We start from the raw sequence: 18,142 nt of genomic DNA on the forward strand, positions 1-18,142 counted from the left end.
TTTTTATTTTATTTCTTTTTCTTCTTTTTTTTGTTTTCTTTTTTTTTTTGTTTTAGTATGTATGAGATCATTCATCACTATTACCTATTGCCCACAACTGTGTGGCAGATTGTAATATCTATCAATAAATAAATCTATCAATAAAAAAAATTATTTAAGATTCTTTTTAAATGCAAAGTTGTATACACTTTTTAATTGTAAGTTTCAGTATTATTTTTTTATTTTAATTTTGAATAATTTACAATAAAAAAATAACTTGGTTAAGTTTGGAAATATTTTTTTCTTTAAAACGGGTTGGAAAAATGGGTAGAGTGCTGGTGGCTCAATAAATTTAGTTCTAAGAGACACAAATAGGTAGTTTACAAAAATTTAGAAGAATAAAGTTTGACGTCAATATTTTAATAAATGTATATTCAAAATGTGTTTATGCTCCTCCAGTAAAATTAGTAATATGTCAGAAATGACACTATTAAAGCAAGACAGCGATATGTAAAATCCCAAGTTTTTCAAATGAACTTGAATGGAATACAAAATAAAATATATGCAAATCGCTGCTTTCCTTAATTAGTGATACATCTGTGAAAAAAAAGGTTCTAGTTTTATTTTGAAATAGACGTGTTTTAACGATAGTACCGTAAATAATTTTTTTTTTCTCTTTTGTAGTTTATCTACAAACTGTACTAAAGCTGGTAAGGGTGTGACTAAGTAACCTAAGTCAATGGTACAATCTTATATTGCGCCAAATACAAAATTAATAAAAGAATCTCAATGACAGATGTGCCACTATTAAAGCAAAGCAGAGTGATGTATAAATATTGAGTTATGTATAATACTTTCGATAATTTTACACGTAAAATATAAATTAATATTTGTTTAAATTTACTTTCCTTCCATTTCCGAAATTAAAACTTAATATTTTAAGTAAGTGTATCATATACGATATCGAATGGAGAGTTATGCTGCGCGAATCGATTTTTATAATCCTCAATCTTAGCTTAGACCTCTGCCATGGTGATCTATTAATTTTTTCTGTTTTTTGTTCGGTAATTTGCGCCATGGTCAATTCTATGGCCTTTTTGAATGTTCTTGCATCAGGAACTACTGACTCTTCATGAAGAACAGACAGCTTTTTTATATAGTAATACATATATTCATTAGCATTCTTTAAAAAAAAAATTTAACTATTAATTTTCATCAACTTACTTGTTTATAGAGATTATTTGTTTCCATTATTAATAGTAAAAAATAGCTTTTTAAATATCCAATATATGGTATGTGTTAAATGAACAGATCATAAGAAATAACAAGCTAAGATGAAATGTTAAAAAGTTTAGCTGTATGTTAATAACTATTAACTGTACCATAGCAAATCATTATAATATTGGTATGAACTAAAATCAACCACTTCATTGCAAGAGTTAAACAGTTGATATTATTTTTTGCCTTGCCACAATTATGAGATCTTCCTGAAAAGAAGGAACTAACTAGACATACTATCTGGTATCCTGGTTTGAACCAGGACATAGCAGTAGGCTTCATTTTCCTAATAAATGGAAGAGTAACTATTACTCTAATACTACTACTATTATTACTAATATACAACTATTATTCTCCTCTATTCTCCTGGGGTTTAATAACCATATTCATTTTTTCACCCTGTTAATTCTAGCTTGATTATTTATTATTGAAAATATCTCACCAATACCTTTTTTTTTTTCTTTTTTTGAACTAAAAAATTATTTCATTACTGTGAAGTTTTACTGAGCCAAATGATGATGCATGAATTAATTGATAATGAATGAATCCTCACAGATGAAGAGAAGCCAGTATGCATGTACTGACACTTAAGTCAGTTTATCACTGTGTTTCTTTGATCCAATTTTTGGCATTTAATTACTATTATAGTCTCTTCCCCTCTTCCTTCTTATTTATATTCTTTGTAAACCATTAATCAGTAATTTACAACCGTAGTAAAATAAAAGCAAAATGTAATTTCAGTAATCAAGTCATTTTTATAAATATCAAGAATTAGTTTTCATCACTATGATAATTGTCCATGCAATTCTGTATAGGTTGATGAACTAAAAATAAACTTAAACTAACATTTTTTTTTTCAGAGACTTTGCTCCTCTGCAAGGTGGGTAAAATTTGGATTTGTTTAAGGTGAATGTAGTGTATTCAAGCAATTTAATCTGATATATCAAAACAAGGGAAAGTAAGAAATGATTAAATTAGATTATAAATTATTAGATATGATTTTTTAATAATAATTAGTATATTCTAGCTAGATTGCAACTTAGTTATAACTTTTTTTGAAAATTAATTAAAAATCTCAATTTACAAAGAGTATTATATTTTTGTATGATTATCACTTATACACTTATTTTTGCATGTGTGTTATATTCTTTTGTAAAGATATGGTTAAGTAAAGTGGGCTCTTGAAACCGAGTTTTGTAATAATTAAAAGGAAGATGGTACGGGTACAGCCTAAGAAAAAATTCAAATAGTTTAATTACTGTTTGAGTTTAATTAATGTTTGAATTTAATTACTGTTTGAGTTTTTTCTTAGCCCGCACCCTTTATCTTCCTTTTGATTATTAGACACAGTCAGTAAACAATCTTCCAACAAATTTTGTAATGTTTGACTTTTATTATTTTTGTAATGTTTAACATGCATAATTTTAGTTACTATAAAAGATGGGGCTGGATAAAAAGTAATTTCAATTACGATTACTTACTAATTAATTGGTAATTGCAAGTACTTGATGAACCGCTGTAATTATATTTGTGATCTGGAATTACAATTACTAGTTTAGCTTAATGATTGCAATTACTAATTACAATAAATTGTAGTTGTTATTACTTTTTCCCAACATTGATTAAAGTGCTATATTATTAGACGGGTATGAATGAGTGGTGGGCTTAACAAATACAGATATTTCAGTAATAGGTTAAAACTATAATAGATTCAGAGTTACATTACATGTTGTGTTTTTGGAAAATGACCACTTTTGTAATATTAAAGAATTTTTTTTACTGAAGAGTTGTATCCATCATGAGTGGATTGTTATTCTACATATGTGATTGTGAATAGGATAAAAATAAAAATATACCAGAATTTTTACAATACTTTTAATATAAAAACAAATGTTATAACATTCACTCTAAGTAAATGCTCTCTAAGTTTTCACAATAATATTTACAAACAACATATTTTCACAAAAAAATCATCACATGGTCCCTCTAAAGGAACTTACTGTGTCAATAATTTAAATAAATTAAACATTTAAAGATCAATACGATTTGACTGGGGTGATACAACAGAGGCAGTGTATTTTTCCATGTCATCTGGTATATCGAAGCTATCTAACTCTTGTGCAAGCTGCATGTATCTCTTTCTCACATGATGAGCTGCTGATTTAGGTTGGCGGTTTCTTGTGAAGATGCCTTTTTTGTTGCCTCCAACTCGGGTAGTAGCTGTTTGAAAATTATTGAAATGTTTCAGTTAAACAGTATTGTTAGTTTGATTTGTATGTAGTATAGTATTATTATTTTGCTTATTTTATCTAACTTCTCATGAATTTTTAATTGAGCGATTCTCTTAAAAATTAGTTCATACAGTTAGTTTATCAAATGAATGGTTAAATTTATTATGATAATATATTTGCTGTTGACCGTTGATATATGAGGTGATGGTTGGAAGTGCCGTCAGTGAAGTGAAGAAGACCAATAATTGAATCTAATTTTATTGTGCCAATGTTCTGGGTCAAATTGTAGGCTTTCTTCAATGCTACAAACAAAATTCTATTACGGTTGTTATCTTGTTTGTATTTAGCCCTGAAAAAGGTCTGAACTTTTTTCGAGTAGGTTGGAACAATAAATTTTAGTTAATTTGAACATTAATGTCTTCTTAACTTCATTGACGTCACCTCTGACCATCTTCTCCTTATAGATTTACTATATTTTGATGTAAATTACAAAAGACCAAGAATAAAGAAAACTTTTCTTCATACTTGCCATTTTTGAACTAAAGGTTTTGGATCTTTTAAAAAAACTATAACTGGCTATATGAATAGATCATTTCTAAAAAATGTTATTAGTTATTAAATATTGTTCAACAAAAAATCATTACCACTATCCTATTTTTAAAAGAAATTTGGCAAATGTCACTAATTTATATAGAAAATTTATTATATTTTATTTTTTCTTATGAATACATAAGTTTCTTATAAAAATCTTATGTATAATTAAATGATTAGGAATAATTTTAATTGAATAAGAAGGGCATTGAGTTCCATAATTATTTGTTTGGATTGAATTTTAATTTTGTTTTTACCTAATATTGTCAACTGAGAAGTGAAATTTTGTAATAAGAAAACAATGTCATAATTATAATAAGATGCTACCAGGTCAATGTTACACTGCTATTTCATGAAAAAATCATTTCACTTACATTGATCAGTCTTGAAGTCTGCAAAGTTCCAAATCATCTCACCAATAAAGAAACTTTTATTCCTAAGTGTATCAAATGCTTTAAAATGTTCCGAAAGCAATTCTATTTGATACTCCTCAGACCATATGTATTCTGGCATCTAAAAACAATATTTCAATAATAATAGGTAGGTGAACAATAGTTTAATTTATGTTTTGTTTGTTCTGGCCTATGGGCACAGCACATTTTGTATATGTTATGTTATACCAAAAATCTTTGTTGGGTTAGGTCAGTTACCTTTCGAGACTTCCAAAGACTTGTTTAATTTATTGGGCTAAAAAGAATTATTTATATAGTCAGTACCCAACCAGAGGAAAGAAGGTCTTTGTAAAAGAACACCCCATCTAAGCAGCATGTCATCTGATTTTTCAGTTAAATCGGAATGTTAGTTTCAAATCAAAAGCTAAGATGCTTTTTATGTCGCCCAAGTTCCTGTCATTATATTGAATAACACCCGAATTAAAAAGTGGTTTGATTTTTATTTTATAAAAAAATTACACCTGAAACTGAATAAGTCGATGTTGAATGTTAAATTTATTTTTTAAGAGATTGTACAATAACCTGTCAATATAAGCAAACCTTGAGGTCAAGAAATGAGATTCCAGGAAACTTTGATTTTCCGTAATTTCTGACCCTCCAAATTCAATTCCTCAGGCTCAGTGGTACGTCAAATTGTAATATTCATTTTGTTACAGAGTCTTTTATTCAGGTTAAAGAGTTCAATTTTATCTCTGGATGTAATGAGGAAATAGAGTTGATTTTGAAATATTAAGTTTTTTGATTTGTCCGATTTTGAATTTTGACAATGCTTGTTTGTATGTTATATAAAAAACAATCAAATTTGGATGTTTTTGTACCTCTAAATCCTCTCTCCCCCCAAAACTATGTGTAAATGGGTAAATTTCTTTGGTAATAATTTGCCTGTTTTTTTAAAATAGTAAATAGAATTTTACCAGATGAAGTCCTGGCATCGTGTCTGCACCATATTCCATAATTATTACAGGCTTGTTGTGCTTCATGTGCCAATTTTCCGCCTCTGATTCGAGATTCAATTGTATCACTTCAGTTTTTCCAGGCTCAGTGTACCATCCATTGTATCGGTTAAAACCAATGATGTCCATGAATTGTCCCTGAAACATTAGCATTGTTATAATTTTTTTAATTGTTATTTTTGTTTAAGTTATGGGTATATATTGTTAGTTTTATATATACTTCTTTGTTTTAAAACAACTAGTTATTCAATAAAAATTGTAACTATTGGTTTTTGATTTAAGAATATATTATGAAAAAAATTATACTGCTACTACAAATATGGAGTAATAATCAATCAAATTTTGTAAAAGTCAATAAATTACTGTTTAAATGCCAAAAGAAGTAATAATCTAAAACCAGAAATTTATGAAGAGTTATGAGAGTACATTTGTATCCTAGGATTAAAAAGTTTTGTAAGGAAAAATATATTTTGCTAAAATTTTTGATTTGGGGTAGTGCATTGCTCACCATTATAAAAAAATCATTTTCATGTCTGTCTTACAAATGATGTTGCCACCAGTAGGTTGATGTCTTTTAATAAGAGTTGAATTGTAAAATCCCTATAGTAGTTTTCGAAATGAAAATATATTTGGAATTGATAGGGGGAGACAGTAAATGATAGTGTCTGCAGTAATAATTTCAAACTTTATCGACTAGGATAATTATAGCACATTTAGTTTTTCTTGTTTTAAAGAGGAGGGACATAAGTTTTTATTGGTATAAAACTAACATTCTTATCAGGTGGAAGTTCCATATTATGTTCAAAATAGACACGCAATTTTAAATGTAGCTGAGGGAGTTGAGGCATCACCTTAGCAACCTCGAATCAGCTGTGCTGGTTTGAAAAAAAACACTATGTATCTAACATTAATGAGCCAAATTCTCTCCTTTTATCTTGGTCTATAGAGTTTTGCTGACTTTTCTACTAAATTCACTCATTGAAAAATAACTTAAAACCTAGTATTTCTTAGATCAGGTGTAAAATTTTAGTCAATTTAATATTATACTAACCACTTTTCTTCTTTTTTCAAAATGAAATTTGGTAAACCTTCAACTCAAATATATTTAATGTGCATGAATGTATGTACATAATCATATACAAAGTATTTTTTATGTTTACTTGTTTCTATTATTATTATTATTAGTGATTTAGTAGATATAAATATTATAAGTATTATAAGTATATAATAAGTATACATAAACTAAGAACTAACTATAATAAGTTACTCTATTTTATTTTGTACATAAATGGGTATTCCAAAGGCACGTGCATATGTTTTATCACACAAACATGCATATAACATTTTTTTTTGTTAGTCTTTTTAGTTTTAATGAAAACACATAAAACACAATTTATTATTTTACAGTTTTATAAAGAATAGAAACAGACACATACATGAATGTTAGTTTATATACATTTGATTATGCTATGCAAAAATTAGAAGCAAAAGAACGGCTTTGAAAATGTTATATGCTTGGAATGGGTTATTAAAGCATGCATATAAAGCTAAGTTCTTAGAAATTGCATTTACTCACAGCATACTCATAACCTGGTGCTTGCGCAATGGCTGAAGTCACGGGGCGATAATCTAGGTTTTTCACATGATTCACCACAGATCTGATAAGAAAATAAAGGTTTCTACTGATTTTTGTAAGTTTTATTGGGCATTTTATGACCTACATTAAACCCTACCGTATGTTGGAAGGAAGGGTATACTATCTACAGGAATATTACTGGTTATTTATTTTAAAAAATAAAACAAATCTGTTTCATGGAAAATCTTGTGAATACAAAAATTAAAGGGCATCTCAGAACAAATTAATCTGCCCCTTTATTATACACATTAAAAATTAATGTTTAATAACTTTAAACGAAAACATCAAATATAGTTTACCAATACACATTACAATATATTTATTGGCTATTATTGAATTATTTATTTATTTTTTCTTAAGTAATTTTCTTTTTCAAAGGCACTAATTTAAAATATTTACTGATTGTTTTCTTCTTTTTGGGCCAGGTAGAGATTTTATACTTTAAATCTTAAACATTTTATTAACTATACATCAATATTATATTGTTCGCTTCAACATTTTGGACAGTCTGCCCATCTCCAGATTTTTTCTCTTTGATTATTGTAGTTAGATCTTGATTTTTTTCCCCCTTTCATGATTTGCTTTTTAAACCTATATCTTTGAATTATTTGTTTAATGGTCACATTTAAATTTTTTTTTACACAATTACTAATTAAAATATTATCGTCTTTTGTCCTTTTAAATATTTTTGTACTGACTAAAAATATAAAAGATGACAAAATTTAAATAGAAATTGTATAAACAAATTTTAAAAAGTAACCGTTAAACTAATAGTTTTAAGAGTTGTAAAGTTGTAAAAACTAATTATAAACAGGAAAAAAAAAAACATTAGGTCTAACCATAATGATCAATTATAAATTACCTGAAGATGGAGGATGGTGTGAACCATTGAGGTGAATAATATATTATTAATGTAAAATTAGTGAAAAATAAAAGTTTTATTTTTACTATTTGATAAAATTTAAAATATCGTGATGCTAAATATTTGAAATATTAAGTTTAATAAAATTAAAATTTTTATTTTGTCCAATATGTTATAAGGGTCTGAGATTTCTTGGTTTAAGAGAAATAATGAAAAATTACCATTTATTATAAAAAAACTGTTAGTTATGGTGATATATGTGAGTTTCATGCTACATAGATTTGCGAACACCATTTAAATTTTGTGAAAAGAGATAACTTTGACATATTTTACTAATAACTTGAAAATGCTTCATCATTGATTTTTAACTACTTAAATAATAATAATAACAATGAACTTTCTGTATTTCAGTGAGATGGATAAAACTTTAAAATAGAATAAAGCAAATTAGCTTCATTTACGTCACTATAACATGTTAATCAGTAATAAAAATAATTATTTCTGAAGAGAACTTTTTCGGAATTGATTAATTATTATTATTTAAAATAAGTGTTATCTTGTATCCTAGGTAGAAATAAAAACCAAAACACGAGAAAAGAAAATTTGTGTAAATAACTAAGGAATGAAGGCAAAAATAAAAATTAAGATTAATAAGTTATTTTACTTAAATACATGTGAGGAATAGATTAACCATTAGTTTCAAGTTATTTTTATCTAATTGGTTCTTTTTTAGTCCCTTGAGTTTAACAAATTAAAAAAAAAAATGTAAGCATACAGATAATTATTTTCAAAATCAATCGGAAACTTTATATTCTTAGAAAATAGTATACATACTTTTATTTCGTTAAGTACCAGAACATATTCTATGATTTGCTAAATTGCAAGCAGAAAGTATCAGTATCTATGACTAATTTTATCCTGTTGGATAAATAACCTAATTGGTCTAACTATATTGACATAGATGACTTAACTAACATCTAACTATCAACTAATTCATGATGTTTTCAAAGAAAAAAAAAATATTTTCATTAGAAAATCATTCAAATAATTTCAGATATTATAGACGATTTTACAAAGTATAATTATTATTAAATTAACAATTGCCATTTATAAAAATAAAAATATATTAATAATTATTATAAGATATGATCTCAAAAATGCTGTATTTGAATTATGATTAAATCTTCAAAAAAAGAAAGGATAATTAGAAGAATGATTCCATGAAACCATTTATAAGAAAGATTATATAAATGTGATTTTTCCTTAGAGAATTATATAGTTTCTCACTATATGTGTTCATCCCCCTAATCTCTCTTTTTTTTGTAAATTTTGATGTTATTTTTGTTGGATGGTAACAGTGGCATTTAGTTTATCTTTTGAGAGTATGTTATTTTTCAACCTTCTCCAGCACACCTAATTGATCCCTATGGAATACGATACCTTTTTTAAATGGATTTTGAAAGAAAATACAAGTGAATAAAGACATTTTTAGTGGAATTTACATTAGACACTTTATTGATCAAGCACAGCCTGTAGGTGTGAATATCCAAAAATCACAAAAAACGTTTTTTATGATTTACATGGAAATGGTGAGTAAAATCAAACAATTCTAAAAAAAAAAATTGTTTCAATTCAATTAATTTTAATTAATTGGGTTCCTATGGAAAATTGAATTTTTGATTTTCTGCTCCATTTGCATGCAAATTAGTAAAAAACTGTGATTTTTATCTTTAGGGCGTGTCAGATCAAATGAGTTTCAGACATGAATTAATCTTAAAATTTGATTTTATAGAATCCAGAAAGTCACCTTATACCATTGGAATTTCCAATTAGATGCACTAGAAAAGTACTGGAGAAGATTAGAAAATTAACAATTCTATCAAAAAAATATACCAGACGTCATGACACAGCGAAAATTAAATCAAAATTCCAAAAATTGTAAAGGTTAAGGAGGGAGGACACACCCTACACATGAATCGTAGTATGAGTGATCAATATATTTGTTGGTTTGACACAAAATGGGAAGAAAAGCAACAACTAAGAAAGTATGACAGCGCTAGAGTATTGTAGCAAGTATTTAGTCAAAAGTTACATGCGAGAAACATATAGAAGAATAAATGAAGATGGGACTTATGGATTACTCGGATGAGTCAACAATATTGTTTAGCAACTCACCGCTAGTTCGACCGAGTACCATTTGTTGAGAGCGGCTGTAACAGGTCTCTTAGTTTCCAATGATTTAACATGCTTGACAATTGATCTAAAATTTACCCCCTGTATTAACTTATTAATTATATATTAATTAATTATTATATATTAATTAATTAACCCATATTAACTTAAAATTGAAATTCCAGCATTAACTAAATGAAGAGTTGGTTAATGTCTATTTTACAGTATGGTCATTATTCTCAAGAGAAAAAAAAAACAAACAAAAAAAACAATGGCCAATAACCCAAAAAAATATCAGTATTCTCTTTGTGGTATAAGTTAGTTGCATTCAAATTAAATCGTGATGTTTAAATACTGTTCAATGACTGATCAACACGATATAACAAACATAGATTTTGCATAATGCTCTGAGGGTTCTTAGTTTATAAAAATGTGATGAAAAGAAAAACTGATATTGTTCTGGAATAGTTCAGTATAATAAGTTTTTGATTTGTGACTAAGATTTTAACGAGTAGTTATGAAAAAACATCCATTTGGTTGCAAACCTTTTTTATTATCTTAATACTCCTATAGTTCAGTTATTCTGGCCATTTTCAAGGATCTTACTCCATTATTATAAGGACATCTTACATTACACGAACCACAGCCAAAACATTGGTAGTTAAATGTAATTGCAGGCCATTTTGCCTTTATCAATTATTTAACATTTGTCAATTTTCTATAAAACTTGTTAAAGTATGACATTATGAACTAATAAATTACTCTTCATCTCAATGAGCTGAAATATTCATTATTCTTACAGTTTCAATTATTTCATTTACAATCTTTTTTTCATTTACTCATTTTTAATGATTGATTGAAGTTGATAAAGTGAATAAATGATGAAGATATTGTAAACTACTAAATGTAATAGTTGAAACTGTAAGAATATTGGATATTTTAGCACATTGTGATGAAAATTAATTTATTAGTGTATTAAGTTTTCATAATTTAAGAAGTTCTATTGAAAATTGACTAATGTTAAACAATTGACGAAGGCAAAATGGCCTGCAATTACATTTAATTACCAATGTTTTGGCCGTGGTAGTGTAATAAGATCCTTGAATTGAAAATAGTATTAAGTAAATAGGAGTATTAAGTAATAATAAAGGGTAGAGACCAAATGGATGTTTTTTTATATCTACTAAAAAAAATCTATCTCAAACAAGATTTTTAATTATACATAAACATAATTTTGATTAACTGTTCATACTTTTATTGAAATTAAATTTTAATTATAAACCAAATTTCTAGAAATTGATTAGTCAATCATAGTATTAAAAAATAAAATAAGGAAACTACCTTATATTATTATAAAGATATAAACTTATTGAAAAAAAAATTATAAATTTATAATAATATCACATCATTCTATTATCTTATAATAATTACAACTTGTTTAACAAAGTACTATTCTCACTTGATATTGTAAATTGTAAATATCACTATTATTTAATGAAGGCCAGCTTTGAACCAGTGGGGGTATTCCATATTAGAGGTGACGCACTTCAAATTATTTTCTGAATAACTTTGAGTTATTAACAACAGGCTGGTTAAAATCATTTATTTATTTAATATTCAAAAAGTAACAAATATTAAAAAAAAAATTTACGAAAGGTCCTTTTCTTCATAATCTAAAGTACTGTAATTTCTATTAACATTAGTAATAAGCTTCTAATTAATTTTAGAAGAAATCGTACTTCTAAGTATATTCTTAATTCTTTTAATTTATTGATCATAGTAGTTTGGTGGCCCTATGAATCACTGGGCCATGGGCTTGGGCTGACTCCATGATATAGTTCAGAAAATTTAATATTTAAAAAAATAACTTATAAAACAAAGGAAGTAAAGGTATCAAGAATGCTAATTCCTGAAAGAATGTTTTTCCCAAGAAAGACCATACTATACTCTAGACATTAACCTCAAATTGCCATAATAATATATGAAAAAAGTACTGGGTGCAATAAAGATGATAAATAACCTGAAATAATCAGAAGAAGCTGGGTATTGAGTTCTGGGTTCGTTGGCAACACTCCACATAATAACAGATGGCCTGTTCTTATCTCGCTGGATAAGTTCGGTGAGAGAGTCTTTGTGCTTTTTAAGAAGAACTGGTGAAAATTTGCTATAAAAATTATTAATATTACATTTGTTAAAAAATCAGGAAGTATTATGATAATACAGCTTGAAAAGTAAAATTATTGTAATTTATTCATGTTAGAACATAAAAAGCATATGTACTTTCTGGAGTTGTCTCTATATATGCAGTCGTTACATTAAAAATTGTGACGTAATTGAAAATATACTAATATATAATTGAACTCAAAAATATTGATATATCTTGATGATCTTATAAAAATATAAGAAATAGATTGTCTAGTGAAAAATGAGGAGTTGAACACTATAGATTAAAAGGGAAATAATTAAAAAATAAGAATAATGTCAGATCTAAATGATTTCTAAATATCACTAAATTGATCTAATAGACTTTCCAGAGAAGAGGCACAATACACAAAATCGCAGTGTTCTTATACAAATGAAAATTAAGATAAAACTGACTTCCTAGAATGAAAGGAAAATGAGAACATAACACAAACACACAGTATCTTTTATTTAGAGCTGATTTCTAATTCTGAGGGACTCACTGACTGCCTTCTGGACCTGGGTAGGTCTGGCGTTATTTATCAATTAAGCTTAAAGAATCCAAAAATTACGAATAAAATTGTATATCTATGGGGCAAAAATATATAATTAGCTATGAAAGGTTTCTATTATATATTCTAGATGAAAGTGTTTACTACAGTAACATTTTTTTGCAACCTACGACAGAAAACCTACATCACTAGGGCATACAAGGAATATTTAATGATATCTGTAAGGAGACATTCACAAACCTAAAATTGTCTTCTGTACAGGTTCTCATTGATTAAACAATTAGTGAGCCTGCAATTCCAATCTAGTTGAAAGCGAGATGTCGAGAATAACTAATATGTGTGGAGATACAGGGGAATCCCTCCAGCACCTGAAGGTAAGAGTTGGACCTGCCTAAGATCAACGGCATCCCCTTCCTGCCAAAATGACCTGCCTCAAGATAACAAAAAAGAGGGATTCGTAAAATGCTATGCAGTATACCTACCATGGGTTGGATAGGGAAAAGACTAGTCCAGTTCCTGGTTTAGACTTGATTATTGCAGTAATCTTCAAGAACAGTATCCTCTATATTTAAGAAAAGCTGTTGGCAGTGTTTAATGGCTGAATGGACAAGGGACACTTTTCAAGTATTAGACATTGCTAACGTCAATAAGCTTCTTTACAAAGGAGAAGGAGAAACAATTAGTTTTATCTTATCATGAGCAGAGTGGTGTTGAACCTGATGGTAATAGACCTAAAACATGTCTTCCCAAGAGCGGGTTATCCACAGTTCTACCAAAGCCAGGAGAACCACAATAGATAAAATTAAAAGGGATTAACTCCATTGAAGCTAGTTAGGATTCTTATTAAAAATAAACTTCTGAAGTGTAGTAAAATTGAGTGTAAAAGAAAACAACCATGTGCAACATTAATGATAGACTTACTCTGTATCGACACTTGGACATTCATCAATAATCATGATTCCGTTTTCATCAGCAAAGTCCATGATTTCTTCAGCATAGGGATAATGAGATGTTCTATATGCATTGGCTCCAATCCATTTCAACAGGTTATAATCTTTGGTCACTAAAGGCAAATCCAATCCCTTACCCCGTATCTGTGGAAGAAAAATAAAAAAATCTCGTTATTACCAACATGTTAATTCAGCTGTTAATTTTGAAGCATCTGAATAGATGAATTGACTTTAAATTTACAGTTGAATTACTTAATTGTATATTAATATTATTTCATTTGTGATTGATTAATACATCTATGAAAACTGTGATATTACATATTGAATTGACAATTACAAATTTTGTAGTTTTTTTTTTTCATCATTTCCTCTTCTTTGAAATGCTATAATTTACTTGATGTTATTGGCATTTATTATGTAATTTGTTCTATAGTTTATTTGAGAGTTGTGTATGTACTAATTATTTTTTAACTTCAATTACGCAATACTTCCAACACTCACTTAAAAAAAAAAAAATCATTGCAAGGACGCCTGGATATATACTTACATCTGAATCTTCATGCCTGCCAAATCCTCTCAAATAAACAGGTTTGCTATTTATCAATAGACTTGAATTTGTCCAATGTATTGTTCTTATTCCAATAGGTTGCCTATAAACATCTTCAACATTATAACTCCATTGTGTTGAAGTTGAAATTCGTATCTAAAACCATTATTTATTTTACTATTTTTAAATAATGTATGTAATAAATAACAAATTTATGTTATGTAAATTTTAGAGTCTCTAATTTAATATAAATATTCAAATTTCTTAGTTTTTTTAATTAATCTGATTATTGATTAATAATTGAAAAAATGATTTTGTTACTTCTTCAAATTTAATTCAAACTGGGCACTATTTTTATAGAAATTCAAAGCATATTATTATAACAAATTTTTTTACCTGAAGTATATATAAATAGCCTGGTTCAGGATTCATCATGTAAGGCCACCATAGTTTGGCATTAGGGATCTCTATTTTCCCAATGAAACCACTTGGTTCAATTCCATCTTTTGAGGTGCTAGCAACAGATGCCCCTTCAGCATCAACCAAATCAACCCAACAGTTTACTGAACTCCTATCTTTGGTCCCACTGTAGCTGACGTTGAAATATACAATTCCTGTTAAAAACATATTTCATATTTTTTTTATTAATAAGTCAATACATTACTATAAAAAAAAAAAAAAGTTGGCTGATTACAATTATTGTAGATGATCTTGATTTAACCTTCGGTTTATTCTTAGTGCAATATAATTTATCATAAGAATTCATTAATTATGAAAACATTTAATCTGATTTGGTAGCATGACATGAAGAATTAAAAAGATCAATCTTCGGCCCACTTTGATTCTCTCAGATTGGAATGATGTTTGTCATGGTTTAAGAATGATTATATTTGAATAATTACAAATAATTGCTAAATTAACTTTGAAAGAAAAATGGGAATGCCAAATGGAAAAAATAATTGAATAAAATCCTCTCATTATAATATTAGTAGAGAAGTTATAGAAGTAAAGAAGAGAGTATAGAACAGTGGTTCCTATCCCAAAGAAGTCATCAGACCACTAGACTGGAAACTGAACTATGTGTGGTCTACCCTCCGGTCTTAGGGCAAAGGTATTTCCTGCGCAGAAATTAAAAAAAAATTAGGTTGCATGAAAGCCCATTCTGAGTCATTTTTATTATGTATTTAACTATTAAACTTTTTTTGAACTAACACTCAAACATCAGGAAAGATAACCAATACAAGAGTTCTAACATTAAATCATCACAGAAATAATTGTTGCTGGACTCTCCTGCAAGCCATTCCTAGGTTCTTGCCAACCATGGTTGAGAACTATCGGTATGAGGAAACTAACTTAAGCTGTGATAAGGAAACTTGCTTAAAATGAATCAAAGAACAAATATTTGATGATATATCAACAAAAAAAAATGTAGTCAAGCAGGACAGGGCTTCTCTTTCCAATAAGATCGGTTCAATAAATGATCTGTTTGTCAACTAAATCTTGATAATGTGATAAAATAAATGATAAATGATAAAAAGATCTACAAGCTGAAAGTTGTTGATAAAATAAAGATGGAAAGGGCTTCCATAAATCTACTAGGACTGTAAAATCAATCCAAAACAATTTAGCGCCGTACTGTTTTGTCAATGAGTATAATCATGCAACAATTTATATTCTATAGACTAAGGGCTAAGTTTTTACCTTTGGAGCCGATTATATCAGTATATACTGTAACATCTTCGATGTAGAGGTCTGGTGTGGTAAATAAATGAACAGATCTGTGGATTCCAGCGTAATTAAAGAAATCAAATGTATATCTCTGAACAGTTTTGGCTCCGTTCAACCTGCAACAGATACAGAACCGTAAGAATATAAATTTGAATCATTGATGAAATTATTTAACTTAATAGAACATACGTTTGTATTTCATCTAATGATCCTTGAGGTACAGTGGTAGCAGTCAATGTATTGTCAACTGCAACAGTTATTCTGTTTTCGGTTCCATAGTTTAATACCTCAGTTATTTCTTGTTGGAATGGTAGGTGCCCAATTTCATGATATACCACAGGCTTGCCATTTATCCACTATAAGTTTGAGAAAAAAAATAATTTAGCTCAAATTGATTTGCTATTTACATACCTAACTATTTTAAAACATATTAATAGCATCTTACCACATGTGCAAGATAGTGGACACTGCCAAATCTGATCCAAACCCGGAGGTGTTCATCCTTCCAGGATTGAGGTACAAAGAAAGTTCTGTCATACCATACCACTCCTACATGGTCACGCAATGCTTTGTCTTCAGTTATATCATTGTAGCTGCTTGGCACTGGCATAGGAATGGTTGGGCCACTCTAGAAATGAAAGAAGTAATAAAAAGTCTAACAAAGAAATGATTCAATCAAAAGTAGGGTGTATATTTTAACTGTGTGTAGGTGAGGCATGACCAAGCAGAAAGACCTGGGATACATCATTAATGTTGGAGATATCCTGGCATTCTTGAAGGATATAAGAAGGTGGAGAGAGGTCGTGTTTTCTACGCATTACACACTTTTGTAAGGTTTGTAGCCCACCAGAGGAAAGATTCAAGAAGGATGAGTGCTACTGAAGAAGGAGGGGTAGTAGGTATAGTACCTGCTGGAAAAGATGAAAAGTGTGGCACTATTTGTTGTGGTATTTCCCTGTCTACAATAAAGTTTTGAATTTTAATGAGGTTAGAAGATCGTACATTTTATATTGGTTTCATAACTTCTAGAACACAGTTTTGGAAGTCAAAATTAAATATGTAGTGCTGTTTTTTTAGAAGTGACGATGGATTTCTTTCAAAATTCGTTCTTTTAATACTTTTTTCGCTGTTTTGCAAATCTCTGCAGTCCCTCCAAATTAAGTTAATAAAGGGTTAAAAATTCGTATGTCACTGGAGATGGTGATGGAGAAGTACCAAACACTTTTGTGGTCTCAGCTTTTTCCTTTTACTTCACGCCATTCATCTCTCCGTTTTTCGTGGTTTTAAAGCATTAAGGATACAATTATCCAACTGAAGAGTTGGCTTTATAGAATAATTCATAAACCCTGATGAAAACCTGCAAGGTGGGATAGGGTTGAAGAAATAGTTTTTTTACTATTCTGACCATCCTACTTGGATCTACTCATCTCATTCCATAGAAAGATTAATAAACAAAGAAAAAAAATGGAACTCTACGACCTCAGAAGGAGGAAGGTGCCACTCCTCTCCTCTCTCCACCCCTCTGAAGTATCAGGTACTTGTAACATTGAAACGTATCATAATTGGAGCTACTTAACACCACTGAAGTGGTACAATACCACGCAAGAAAAACACTTGTCCCAGTTAGAGTGGGTTTTATTTACCCTTATATGATTGGGGAAACAATAAGTCATTTCTTGCAAAGAAAAACATGTTATTAAATTAGTAAATGAAAAAAATATTGAAATTTCAACCTTGATTGTGAGATTTATAGAAGAATGCATTACCTTTGAGAGCCTTTCAGCGAACCAAGTTTCTTTGAATCCTTGAGCAGAATCGTTGCTGGCACGGAACCTCCATATTCCATCCAATGATTTGACTTGCCTCGTCTCGCTATCCCGAGGGTAGAGGATACCGCTTTGGGCTTGGCAAAGAGTCACTAGTGCTCCAACTACCAGCCAGCATGATAGCTCCATACCTGTTGATTGATTATATAAATTAGACTACAATACTCTAATAAAATAACAGAGTCATCAATTCACGAAATTACATTATAAAAGGGTAAAATATTCTGTAGGGGTATCGAGTATA

The 18,142-nt window shown here is 28.8% G+C and overlaps 1 protein-coding gene across 5 annotated transcripts in view; it reads right to left on the minus strand.

Moving 5' to 3' along the window:
* Positions 1–3,116: 3,116 nt before the first annotated feature.
* The window catches only part of LOC106683731 (beta-glucuronidase), a 230,344-nt gene continuing 215,318 nt past the window's right edge, over positions 3,117–18,142 (minus strand). For 4 of the 5 annotated variants that reach the window (XM_067044838.1, XM_014425388.2, XM_014425391.3 and 1 more), the window contains 12 exons: positions 17,839–18,029; positions 16,518–16,700; positions 16,262–16,428; positions 16,046–16,188; positions 14,741–14,958; positions 14,345–14,500; positions 13,769–13,941; positions 12,175–12,318; positions 10,158–10,242; positions 5,446–5,622; positions 4,454–4,592; positions 3,117–3,477 (listed from right to left, as the gene is read on the minus strand). In XM_067044838.1, the coding sequence (XP_066900939.1) occupies positions 3,287–3,477; positions 4,454–4,592; positions 5,446–5,622; positions 10,158–10,242; positions 12,175–12,318; positions 13,769–13,941; positions 14,345–14,500; positions 14,741–14,958; positions 16,046–16,188; positions 16,262–16,428; positions 16,518–16,700; positions 17,839–18,027 (1,965 nt within the window). In that variant the 5' untranslated portion in view covers positions 18,028–18,029 and the 3' untranslated portion in view covers positions 3,117–3,286. Of the gene's footprint in view, positions 3,478–4,453; positions 4,593–5,445; positions 5,623–7,060; positions 7,143–10,157; positions 10,243–12,174; positions 12,319–13,768; positions 13,942–14,344; positions 14,501–14,740; positions 14,959–16,045; positions 16,189–16,261; positions 16,429–16,517; positions 16,701–17,838; positions 18,030–18,142 lie in introns of all 5 variants that reach the window. The other variant, XM_014425392.3, reaches the window with a different exon arrangement.

This window comes from Halyomorpha halys, unplaced genomic scaffold, assembly GCF_000696795.3.
Source record: "Halyomorpha halys isolate HHAL.00 unplaced genomic scaffold, Hhal_1.1 Scaffold508.1, whole genome shotgun sequence".
Lineage (NCBI taxonomy): Eukaryota > Metazoa > Arthropoda > Insecta > Hemiptera > Pentatomidae > Halyomorpha > Halyomorpha halys.